A 13,623-nucleotide genomic window follows, 5' to 3' on the forward strand; every position below is an offset into this window, starting at 1 on the left:
CCAAATGTCTCCCTCACCAGCCTGTCCCTGACATGATGCAGACTCTATGTGATACATATCTCCTCTCATCTTCACATGCTTCAGTCTCATTTTCCTTGAATGAAAGCATTATTCCCAGATTCCTAGGAGATATAGTGGTCAATTTCTTATCAATCATTACCCTCTCCACTTGAATTCATTTATTAGAGCTTTTTCTCAAAGAAAGGTTTCAATGGAAGCTGGAGTTAAGAAAAAAGGAGAGAGAGATGCAGAGTCTGAATCCAGAAGAAGCTGGCCTGAGCTGAGTAGGAGACAACTGAAATGATGGAAAAGGCCCAACTTCAAGTTTTCCCCAGGATGACCGTGGTTCCACAAGTCTAAGGATCTCAGGACAAAACTTTAGGAAAAAAGGCTGCTTCCCTGAAAAACCAATACCTGGTTAGATAGCCTAAGTGATGTAACAAAAGCCAAGATATATTAATCTTTTACATCCAATCAAGTTTGGGTTCCCTTGGAGAGAATTCTAGCCTATGCTTAGATACCTTTGGATAAGCTCAGGTTTTTAGAATATTCTGGCTAACCTTCCACCTCCTCCCTGATCCTGCCCTCATTAATATTACACAGAGCACCTGCCAAACCCCACAAGTCATTGGACCACAAGGTTCCAAACTGGTTGGGAACTTAGAAATTAGCTAATATAAACCTCAGATTTTACCAATGATGAAAGTGAGAAGTTGTGACCAAGGGTAAAGAGTCACAGAATTTCAGAGGTAGAAGGAATCCCCAGGAATTACTCACACACATATACACACTGATGAGAAACACCACCAGAATTTGAAAGCAAGTCTTCCAAATCCACATTCATTGCCCTTTCTGCTATATCCAGTATCATTGAGTTCCCTTCAAGGGACTGACATGCTTTCTGTATCTACATCTCCAGTACTAACCATAGTTTCTGGCAAACAGTAAGCATTCAATAAATGCTTCATACATCTATTGTCATTCATCATTCATTCTTCACTTCTTCCTCACTCTCTCCTCTCTCCTCTCCTATTGTCCCAAAGCAATTTACTTGTTCTACTCCATGAAATTCATCTATCTTTGCCTAGTCAAGATTGTTTTAGTGACCCATCAGCCATCTTGGTCATTCAAGATTGAAATTCCTCAGACTCTGATTTCATTGAATACAAGGCTTGTAAATTATTGTGTTAATTGGATTAGAAAGCAAAGGGAATTATGTTATCCCTTCCATATCACAGATTTTTAAAGACATGGAGTTCTGTGATCTGGAAAATCCACATAAAAAGTTTTGGCTCTCCTTTTGTACCAGAGAAAAAGTCTGATTTTTTTCTTTTTTCTTTTATAAGTGTTTACAGTACCTTATTGTAAAATTTGGACCATTGGGTCATAGGCTTGGTGCAACTCTTAAAAAATTCTTATTTAATTTCTTATTGCAACATGTGATATATCGGAACTACCATGGGGAAAGCTGAGATGTGGAAGGGATAATTTATTGTTAAACAGCAAATATCAAAACCCTCTGGTTCCTTCTATACTCAAAGTCCAGCTTTTCTACCTTTATCTAGGTAAAAAAAAAAAAAAGCCTTAAAGAGACATTTTTAGGCAGGACCTGCCTGGTGGATACCATAGCAAACTTGAGCTATGTCTCAAGCTATGCATGCTTATGTGGGTACGAAAGTGTTAGTATTCTCTCCATTCTCCAGAATGTTAGATAACCCTCAAACTGGAATTTCCATCAGTTCCCAAAGAAACTCCATCCCTGTTCTAGTCGACTTTCCTGGAAATATTTTCTGATTCACAGGCAAAACTTGGCCTTTCATTTAATCTTTGAATCTCAAGAGCTATAAGAGAACTTAGAGTACACAGAGTAGTGAAAAGTGTTAGGTGGATCCATTGCGGCAAACTTACAGGAAGGCATGGATGAGCTGCAATCTGTATCATTGGAGGGCACTTTCAGTCGATGAGATCACAACCCAATTAAATAATTGAATAAGTTATAGAAATGGCACTTGGAGCGCCCAGATCTTTTGACTCAAATGGAGTGTATTGCTTTGATGAAGTTCCATTTTTCCCTTCCCTTTCCAAATGGCCCTCCTAAACTTCTAACTTCTTCAGATTTTTGCTTTCCTTGTTATAGTAATCTTATCTTACCCCTGACTGGCCTTATACCATTCAGTTCAATTCAACAATTCAAGAAACTTCTGTGCAAGGCAGGGCAATAGGTTGGGATACAAACAGTCTCTCCCCTCAAGAAGCTTACCTTACATTTCTCTGTAAGGCTGTAATATCTATGCAGATGAGTCATCATCAGAAGGGATTGCTAACTACATCATCACCCACCCACCACAGAGACTCTTAGTGCAGCTGAACATTGCTTTCAATTTGGTCTCCTTTGCATTAATCCCTCATGGCAGACAATGCACCTTTTAAAAGGCTGTGGCTCAAGCTGGTGGTTTCAGAGCCCTATGTCCTGCCTCCAGTCATGAATACACATACATCTTAAGGACATATGTGGAGTCACTTAGTTTCCCACAAACAGTGCACTATTGCCATGCTGAGATCACGCACATCCATAGTCAGGGGATAATTTGAATTGAAGCAGAGGACTGGCTCTGACATGCCTGGGACAGAAGTTTGTTACATATCCGAGATGCTAGTACCAGAATACTTAGCAGGAGAATCTACATGACTGCATCCAGAAAACTGGACACAGAATGTGTGTGTGTGTGTGTGTGTGTGTGTGTGTGTGTGTGTGTTTGTCCTATATATAGATGGTAATAATAAAAGGTATATTTTGTTGATGTTCCAAATAAGTCTATTTTGGGGTGGGAGGAAGGGAAGGTTAGTAGTTTTCATAAATACCAAGAAACAAGATCAAATTCAGCTTCAAAATTTCCCAAGGAGTTGGTCCTCTTGCTCTCCAAGTGAGGGGAGACCATAGTTGAGTTGTTTTACCCATAAACTAACTGCTCTGTTCTGCACTCTATTAAAATATCCCAGAAATGCCAAATAACAACAATAACAACAACCCTTAGATTCCAAATTTCTATAACATTATTTTTCCCAATATCATGGCACCAGGATCAGGGGAAGCTGCTCTGGGGGAGAAAACATCCTCTCATTTCTTCTTAGTCATAGCAAAAGAGAAATGGAGAAAATGCAGGCAAAGTAAATTTCTCTTTGTATGAATGTTCTCTTTTTTCAAGTTTGCTTCAGTGTGAAAGCCCCTCTTTAAGGTAAGGCTTCCAATATGGGAAAACTTTCCAGGTAGGTCAACCTTCAGGCTTGGTAACTTGGAGGTGTCCCTTCAACATCATGATTGATTTCCATCCAGCCATCTGCGCAGCATGGCGATAACCATTGAGCAAAGAGCTCAGGTGCATGCTCTTGCATGAAGTGGTCTATGCTGAGATAAAATCTTGGGAAAAGAGTTTAAGACCTTCCACTCACACCCTTACTTAAGTAGCCTATCAAAGAGATAGAGAGACAAATCTCCATGAATAGACAGGTAGAATCCAATACTGCTCTGCTCTAAAACCATCCTCCTCCACAATGCTTTAGAATATCGAGGTAGAAAGTAAAAATAATAAGAATATTAATGCTAGCTTTAAAATCTGTAGTTATCTTATTTGATTTTAAAAGTTGGAAAAATTATTAGAAACCACTGATTTTTATTTCATCCCTATTATGGAGCCTGGAGAACTAAGGAAGAGATTGAGTAATTTAAAAGGCTACCATAAACTTGAAGAGCTGGGAATGGCCTCAGTGATATCTGAAAGGTCATTGGGATTAAGTTCTCTAACTTCTAGTATTTTGCTGATTATTGGGGCTGAAGTCTCTGATCCCTGAGAGTTGGTAACATGATTAATTCATATAATTGTCAAAAAAGAAGCCAAAGTCCCATAAAGTAAAAAAAAGCAATGAAATTTTGGCAAACCAGCATAATCCAAAGGAGCTAGGGCTCTGATTATAGTCAGTGGACTTTGGGGAAAGAACTGATAGTAGGGCTAGTTTTCAGCAGATGACTAAGCCACAGACTAAGTCACTACTTCCTTCTGCAATCTAGGAAACCAGACAAAGGGTCAGCTTTATATCATTGCTAGACTAGGACTAGCTAGTAGACAACTTGATGCTCTCTCACCTTTGTTCTATATTCCTTTTGAATTATATTGAGATAACCATTTGGGGGCATTTGCTTTGGAGGAACAAATCAGTGAAGATTCTGGGCTACAAGGAGCAAGTGCAATAAGGAGACAGAAGTGAGGTTCAAAAATTAAAATGTAGGATCTAAAAGGGAAGCACAAGAAGCATATGGGACCCCTAAGCTGATGCTCACAGCCAAGTGGGGAGATCCTCAATGACCAGAGTAAAGGCACATTCTGATGCAAAAAGCCAGAACTGGACAAGTCCACAAAGGCGGGCTTTAGGGGCCAGGGACACAGGCAAGATAATGTGATGTATATGGAGTGCCAGTAGCAAGAGAGAAACAGGATGCTGAACTATATTATTTAGGCTCAATGATAACATGATCAGCAAAATCGCAGGAGGTCCAGGGAAAGTGCATTCCCCAGAGGATTGAGCGGGTAGAAAGTTGAGGGGGTCCCAATGCCACAATACTGAAAGACTGAGTTTACTTGTGCCAGATATTGCCACCATCACTAAAAGAAACTTTTATAACATGAGCTAACAAATCCAGGTTCCCTGTTTCAGCAACCCCCTCTACTTTAGATTTCATGTGCATTTGCTCATCTTTATTTTTATTCTCTGAGGTGCTATTGCTTAGGGCAGATGTCTGAGGCTTTGATTGCCCTAGCCCTGAAAGGACAGAAGTATTGAGGATGTTTCCCAGAACTGCAGGTTTCCAAATATTTATAAGCTAAACAGCCTTTATGGTTTTGCTTTTACATTTATACAAGAGGACCATCTGCGTTTGTTTCTTCCCCTGAGAATTCCCACTACACTGGCATCAAAGCATTGCAAGGTCAATGGATAGTCATCAGTGAATCATTTTTTATTTTTAATTCTGTCTTTACCTTGGTATTCCCTCCCAAAGGGACTTAACCCTGTGCTAATCTCAGAATTTCCAGTGTTTGATAAACTTTGGGGAACACGAGTCCCAAAAGTACAAGATATTTATTTGTGGAACATCCACTTGGACTCTGTGCTTCTTTGGCCAAGATATGTCTTTATCTATTTGTTAAATAAATATGTATTCACACACATACACCTACATATTTTTATCTGGGTCCAATCCCATGTTTGATGTGGCAGAGGAAGTAAAAAAAAGAAAAGTCACAATCTCTGACTTTGGGGAAGTGACAAGCTATTGGAGGAGATGTTTAAGAAACTAGGTGCATAGCAGATTCTCTAAAAGCCATAGCCATTCAGGGAAAAGAGTTTTATGCACAGGATGGAATGGTGAGGGGAAGTTTCTTAGTATCATGAAATGGCAGAACTGGAAGGAATTTCAGAGTTTACAGAAGAAGAAGTGGAGGGTGGGAGAGGGAAACTGAATTTATCTAAAATTATATCAGCTACTAATATAAATCATGTGGGATTTGAGTTGGTCCATGAAGGATGGGGAGAGCTTGGATCAATGGAGTAGAGAGTTGAGAGAAAGGAGGGTGGTCCCACATGGAATAAGAGAAGTATGAGCAAAGACATGGAAGTAACTACATAGAAGATGTAGTTTGTTTCCCTTTCTTGAGTATTTATTGAGTGCTTGTGAGTCAACTCAGTGTTAGGGATCTTGGAACACATTTAAGAAAGATGTGAAACATGGTCCCTACTTTGAGAAAACTTTAGTCTATTTGGGGAGACAAGACAGAAACATAAAACATTAATAGAATAATATAGTACAACATATAATTCCTATATGCTATGTTTGTATTTTGAATGATGAAAGGAACCTTCCTTTCCAAATTCAAAGGGCTGGACCTCTAAAAATAAAAAAAGAGAGAGAGAGAGAGACCATGCTGCCTTCATAAACCTGTAGAATATAAGAATCATGGAAATCCAGTTAATTCATGGACTCTTATGTCTATTCTGTTCCAGCCTCCTCTTCCCAGCCTTTCCTAAGAATTGTTCCAAAAGAGAACTCATTAGAGTTTCCCCTCTATTGGGAGTACTAATGGGCTACAGGATACTGGAAAAACCCAAATATTAGCACTTTTCACCCATGCCTGTATTATGGCAAGCCCTGCTTTCTAATTGTTTTGTATATCCTGAACATGCTTGTCTGCCCATGGGGTGGGGGTGATGATATGAACATAAGAATATTGAATTAACCTAGTATAAGGCTCCTTTCATCTCTGCCCCACCCCCAAGATTCTTTCTCTGGTAGGGCCACAGAGGGGCCATTCAGGGAAGGCCATTGTCATCCTTCCCAACATCACCTCAAAGCCTCAGACATTCCGTGTAATGCGTTACCATCCATGAATTTAAACTCTCTGACATCCCATTTCCAACCTGTGCTTTCTTTCAGGAAAACAAGGATGGTTGTCCTATAGTTACTTTTTCTAATGTTTCAACTTTTAGCATTTGCTGACCAAACCCATTTCCATCCTCATGGAAATCCATCACAAATCCCTTATGATTTTGTAGCCTTCGGTCATGTTTTCATCTTTTTGTACTAGAAGCCTGATTTTTTTTTAAATCTAGCTTTATACAAGAAGACTTCTCACACTCTTAACTCCTAGGTTATCTTGGTTTCCATTCTCTGTATCTCCCCTAGTTCTGCTATGGTTTTCTTAAGGTGTAGCTACTACATCCACATTCCAGGTTCATAGAGAGGGGTGGGAGATGAATAAAATGGGAATAAATTGGGAAAGTAAGAACTGCTGCTTCTCTTGAATGAGATGATGGGAAGAAGTCCCATGGGATGTTTCTGTAGAATCACAGAACCTTAGAGTCAGAAAGAACTTTAAAGGTCACCTATTACAACTCAAACCAGAACAAGATCTGTTCTGCAAGTACATGACAAGAGCAAGTTCAGTTCTTGCAGAAAAATCTCCTCAGAAGGGAAGTCCACTACCATTCATAATGGCTAAATCTACCTTTGAATAGCTCTGTTCTGTTGAGCGGTATTTCCCTAAGTAGATTCTAAATCAGCTTCTCTTTAGTTTGTATCTACTACCTGTTCTGCCCTCCAGTTTAAGCAGAATAAATAAAATCCATTTTTTTAAAGTAACAACTTTCTAAATGCTTAAAGACAACTATCACAGTTTTCTCTAAATGTTCTCTTTTCCTAGCTAAAGATTCCCAATTCTTTCAGATGATTCTCATAGGGCTCTTTCTTCATCTTAATCACCTAACTTTGTGCACCAACTTATTCCGTCCCAGAATCACTGATAACAGGAAACAATACTCCAGAGGTGATCAAAGGTAGAATGCAGCAGGATTTTCAAGGTCATTTAAGACCTTAGCATATTGTCAACATGAAGTTTGCAGGCCACTGAAAGGACCAGATTATTTTTATATTAGCTGTATCTAGCCAGACCTTCTCCACCTTATACCTATGAAGCTGATTTTTTTTTAACTCGAGTATAAGACATTACATTATTAAATTTCATCTTTTTAGGTCTAGCCCAGCATTCTAAGTTATCATTATCTTTATGGACACTATCTCACTCGGTGTGTTGTATATCCTGTCCAGTTTTGTGTTATCTGAAAATTATATAACCATGCCATCTAGGCCTTTACCCAGGTCACTGACAAAAATGTTAAACAACACCAGGCCAAGGATAGCTCTCTGGAGCACTCCACTAGAGATATCCTGCCATGTTGACATTGAAGATTAATGATTACTCTTTTGGACCCAAATATTCAACTAAAACCCCTTACGTGAGCCTTTATCTAGTCTATATTTCTTCATATTTTCCAAAATAGTATGAGAGTTTTTAATCAAGCACTTTGCTGAAGTCTAGGTAAACTATATTTATAGTAATTCTCTTAAATCTAATAGTTTAATAACCCTTGCAATAAAGAGAAAAATGACTAGTCTGGCATGTTCCGTTCTTAATGAAGACTTATAGATTCTTCATGATCATCATTTCTTTTTCAAATGTTCATCAATGAGTCCTTTAATTGTTCCTTCTAGAATTTTGCCTCATAATGAGAATCTATAATTTACAGATTTTCTCCCCTTCTCTTTTTTGAAGATCAAACATTTGTCCTTCTCCAATACTATGCAGTGGTTCTCAAACTTTTGTTCTCAGTATCTTCATGTTGTTAAAAAAAAAAAACTATTGAAGATCTATTCAAAGGGTTTTTATTCACATGGATTATATTTATAGCTATTTATTATATTAGAAATAAAAAATGATTTTGAATTTGTAGACCCTCTGAAAGGGTTTCAGAGACCCGAACAATTCTTTGGACTACACTTTGAGTTCCACTGCTGTAGAGCCTCCCATTCTCCATGATCTTTCAAAGATCACTGGGCAGCTTACTGATGTCATCTTATAGTTTTGATACATAATCAAACCTCATCATTCACAGTAGTTATGTTCTACAAAGATACCATAAACACTGAATTAGTGAAGAATGAGCTATTGCTCCTAGGAGAAACACATGTTAAGTTTCTACAAGCCTGTGGTCACAACATCTACTTTAGCTTCACATACAGATTAGTGAACTTCTTCCTTTTTGTGGATATGCCATATTGTTGATTATTAAGATTGAACTCACAAAACTAACAGCATTATTATCATAGCATGAATAAATTTATCTAACACATTTTTTCCCCATAAGACATATCACAGTCATCCTACATTTAAAAACAATAGATAGTATTTCAGTATTATATTTGGGATCCATTTTAAACACCAACAACAAAAAGCACAAAAATTAGTAAAATAAACATAGCACTAAATAGATGTAAAAAGCACTCTTGCTTGTAATGTTGGAAGCAGAAACAAGAAGGCAATGTTGAAGACTCAATTTTTTTTGTCACATTCCACAAATGACCATGAAATCACCATGATTATTGATTTAAGGATTACAATTAAATTTCAGAGGAGGCAAATTCACAAATACAGAATCTGTGAATAGAGATCAATTGTGTGTATATATATGTATTTATTATGTATATTTTGCAATGATATACACACATACATATATACAGATTGTGTATAGGTAAACACAACATGTGTGTTTACATATGTGTAAATATACATGTGTGTGTGTGTTTTATGAGTCTTTTTAAACAAGTTCCCTTTTTTTCCTTCATATTGGAATTTTTTTCTCATTATTTAGAGCTTCTTGTTCTCTTTAGAGAACAATGTCACCTACGGAATTTTAGTATGTGGAATCCCACTTATCTTTTTTCTGAAGCCTGTGATATTTGACCTTATATAATCAGGTAGATGTAAAGACTATACCTTGTTTTTTTCTCCTTTATTATAAATCTAAGATGCTATAAATTACTTTTCCCCTAAAGTTCCTGGAATTTCCCCCACCAAATATTTTCTCCGTATGGGTAAAAAGTCAGATCAAGAATGAAATTTCTCTTAATTGTTTAACCTTTAAAGCAAGAGTTTTTCACTTTTTGAGGGTCATGAGTCCCCTTGGCAGTGTGATGAATTTGTAAGTCACCTCATTTGTAAGTCATATGCATTTTTCAATGCATAAAATTAAATATACAAACAAAAAATAAAAGAAACTAGCTACATTGGAACACAGTTATCAAAATATATTTTTAAAATTTCACAGACCCCCTCTCCCCCAAGAGAAGAACCCCATTTTAAAAAGATGAAATTATTTTAAGGCAAGTAAAAAATCATTGCCTGTTTTGCTTTTAATAAAGACTGCTAGTAAATATACAGATATTGGCAATTTGCCACCACTATTATATTATGCTTCTGTGCCCAGTGTGATCCATCGGCTGATCTGCTCAGCTATTTTCTCTCTGTCAAAGTTGTCTGTAGTACATTCTTCCTACAATATTGCTTTTGTTTCTCTTCAATGATCTTCAGCCAGATGCTCGCTGCCATGCTCCTTTTCCGCATCCCCATCCTCAACCATGGTTTCTGTATTTCCTCACCTGAATGTTTTGCCTTAATTTATTGTAGTGCTCCTTTGCTTCCTGACATCCCATTTTCCCTAACTTGTTTCTTTTGAATCAAGTCTGCTCTTTGGGAACCATACTGGTTTTCAGCCTACATCCTTGTATTAAGCTTTCTAATTCATCTCACTTATTATCTATACTTTATGCTTTTATGTGTTGACACCTGAGGCCATGGTTTTTATTGCTGATTCCTGAATGGTGTCTGCTTTGAACTTCTATTCCTCCTCTTCATTCTTGCGTATGCTTTCTAAGCTAAATACAGTCTATAAACACTGGGCCTGCAGTCAAGAAGACCTGAATTCAAATTTGGCCTTGGACACTAGCTATATCACTAAGTTTCTGTTTGCTTTAGTTTCCTCAACTGTAAAATGGAGACAATAACAACTCCTACTTTGCAGGCTTGTTGTGAGGATGAAATTAGATAGTATTTGTAAAGCACTTTGACAATGGCAAAGAATATAATAGGTACCCATAAAAATGCTTATTCCCTTCCCTATCTAGCTTGGTGGACATACACACATACTTATATATGTACATGTATATATGTGTGTATATTTACACATATACACAGTTACGCATACACATTTGTATCCACACAATTTTCTCTCTTCTCCTTTCTTTTCAATTTAGTCTTTTTTGATTAGATTGATTCAGAATCCAGGTAAACTAATTCTTAGCAGTCCTTGATATATATATTCTGTTCCTCACCTGGGAAGCTAGATGGCACATGAGTTCAAATTTATCTTTAGACACTTACTAGTCGTGTGACCCTGGACAAGTCACTTAATCTTGTTGCCTCAGTTTCCTCATTTGTAAAATGAGTTGGTGAAGGAAATGATGCTTAGTGAAATAGTTTGTTGTTATTGTTGTTGTTGATAACATAAAATACAAAAAGTGGAAGTGCTTTAAACATACTGTATTGCTTTTATTTCTAAAGTGTTTTCCAGTATAGATTTGAATCAGCAGCACGAAGCAAGTCATTTTTCATTAATGCTTTTTTCCCATAATCACTTCCCAATTACCCCTTCATAGAATCCCAATTACCTCTTCATAGAATCTACCCCCACAATATTAAGTTTTAAAAGCAGTAGCTGAATAAAGCCCCCTGATACAGTAATATCCACAACCGTAGTCTACCAGCTCTCTACCAAAAGGTGGCAAGTGTGTTCCAGCATCAGCTATCTGGAAGCTATTGTCTGTGGTTGACTCTGATGTGAGTTCTTTTATCTTTTAGTAACTATGCTAGCATTTTTAAAAGATGGCCACAATAATGGCTATTTGCTTACATAAAAATACCAATTTTTTTTTTTGTTTTATCCCACATAGAAGAGCAAATTCTTGTCTTAGAGATATGGTGAATTTCAAGGGAATGATATAAACAAGATAAAATAACCAGCATGGAGATCTGTTTGGCAGAAGTAGTGAGAATCCCTGTTCCAATTTAGCATTCAAAACTATGGAATATCATAACAAGCCTAGGTGGTATTCTGATTCAGACTTGCGACATTAAACAACAGAATCCTCTCTGTGTCACCGTGGACCTCTTGGTTCATTACCTGTCCCTCCCTATCTTCTGAAGTATAGGTTCCATTCTCCTTCCCCCTTTCTTAGAGAGGTAAAGAGTCTGAGCCCTTTCATCGTGTTTGGAAAACAAATCTGTAAGTCTTTTGTTTCCTAGGTGGCAATGATTTAAAAAAAAATTAATACACTCAGAATAGCTCCAGATTTCAGAAGTGATTTTAACTACTGTGATTTGACCAAGCCATCGATATTAATGCTCCCAAACTTAAGCATTCTTCTAACCCTTAATTATCAAGCATCCGGTCAAACCCTGGGGAAGAGGGAGGGAGAGAATTGTACTCCCTCTCCCAGTAAGTCTACTTTATTATTATTTCTAAATTTATCTTTTTTAAAAATACAAATCTATTACTAACAAATGTAAATATCCTAGTATGAAAAGTACACAAAAGAAAATTGAAGATGAACCATGAACTTCTATACACAATTTGGTTTTTAAGTATATATGGAATGTAATATGGTAGTAATAAAATTATCTTGTTAAAATTGTCCCCATCTAAACTTCTTTTTTGGTTTCTTCCATGTATTTTTTTAGATTTTATTGATATTCTTTCTTTCCTTCCTCCCTTTATTTTTCTCTTCTCTTCCTCCCTCTCTCTCTCTCTCTCTCCCTCTCTTCCTCTTTCTTCCTTCCTTCTTTCTGCTCTCCCTCTTTTTCTCTTTCCCTCATTCCTTTCCTCCCTCTCTCCTTTCTTCCCTTCCTCCTTCTTTTCTTCTCTTCCTCCCTTCCTCCCTTTCTTTTCTTTCTTCATTTTTTAAATCCCTCTGTCTCTATTCCTCTCTTCCCTTAATGTCTCTCTTTCCTTCATTACTTATTACTGTCACCTTTGCTCTCATGAGTCCATTTTCCAAGCCCACTGTTCTTGGCAGAAACAGTTATTAGACAAACCTTCCTGTATTCTCAAAAATTGATAGTTCCCTTGCTACTCTTCAGAAATTTGCAGGCTTTATTTGATTTGAAATGGGTCAGGGAGGAGAAAAATAAAGAATAATAGTGTAGCGTAGCAGAAGGAAGGATGGACTTGGGAACAGAAGATGTGAGTTTTACTTATTTTTTTGCTCTGTTACTGTCTCTGGGCTTTAGTGTCTATATTTCCTATTTGCAGAGAGTTTTACACCCTACAGCCAAATGAGATGATCTGCCTCCCAAACCCAGAGCAGGGATTCAGGGGCAGAGCTGGAACCATAATCCAGCCTGTCTCTCTCAAGCCTAACTGTTCTTTCCCCTTGACCACACTACTTCTGGAAAATGTAGGAGTTTGACCAGCACCTAATGGCACCATAGGACTTTGAGCTACAAAATCCTAAGTGGTTCTTATCTTTTTTCTGTCACAGGCCCTTTGAAGCCCAGAGACCCCTTCTCAAAAGAATGTTATAAAATAAAATACATAGAATTACAAAGAAAACCGTGATGTTAAAGTACAATTATTAAATGAAAAAAGAAAGGGCATGGACCCCAGGTTAAGACACACGCCTAATCTAGCCTTTATTTTACAGATGAAGAATTGGACATCTAGGGATGTTCAGTGATTTCCCAGTTTCCTTATTCATGAGCATTCTGGGAGTCTAAGATCTGAGGGCACTTGGTCCAGCCCTGATACATATTCTCCTTGTTCAGTCTTTAATGATTTTAGTATTGTAAACAAAAAGCCAAAATATGACCCCATTGGTCATGTAGTCCAACCACTCATTTACAGATAAGGAAACCAAGTACCAGGAAAGTGAATCAACTTGCTCAAAGTCACAAAGGTAGTAAATACACAACTGGATATGAACCAAGGATTTTCTGATTTTGTATTTGATGCTTTTTGCATTTACACACACACACAAACACACAAACACAGTGCGTCTCTTTCTTCCCTTCTTTGACCCAAGACAGTCTCCAGACCCTTGGAATGCAGGGCATCATGATTGTGTCTCAGGAAACCGCAGTATATCGTTTGATTGCAGGGAAGGATAGGTTACCTCATCTTGCCTCA

General features: G+C 37.5%; 1 protein-coding gene across 2 annotated transcripts in view; it reads left to right on the top strand.

The window, feature by feature from the left end:
* PRKCE (protein kinase C epsilon) overlaps nt 1-13,623 on the top strand; it is a 664,873-nt gene that overhangs the window by 630,986 nt on the left and 20,264 nt on the right. Inside the window, exon 15 of one of the 2 annotated variants that reach the window (XM_051975204.1) lies at nt 3,207-3,236. The exons of the other annotated variant lie outside the window; for it this stretch is intronic. Coding sequence (XP_051831164.1) covers nt 3,207-3,221 — 15 coding nt within the window. The 3' untranslated portion in view covers nt 3,222-3,236. The remainder of the gene's footprint in view (nt 1-3,206; nt 3,237-13,623) is intronic. 2 annotated transcript variants of the gene reach the window in all.

This window comes from Antechinus flavipes, chromosome 2 (assembly GCF_016432865.1).
Source record: "Antechinus flavipes isolate AdamAnt ecotype Samford, QLD, Australia chromosome 2, AdamAnt_v2, whole genome shotgun sequence".
Classification (NCBI taxonomy): domain Eukaryota; kingdom Metazoa; phylum Chordata; class Mammalia; order Dasyuromorphia; family Dasyuridae; genus Antechinus; species Antechinus flavipes.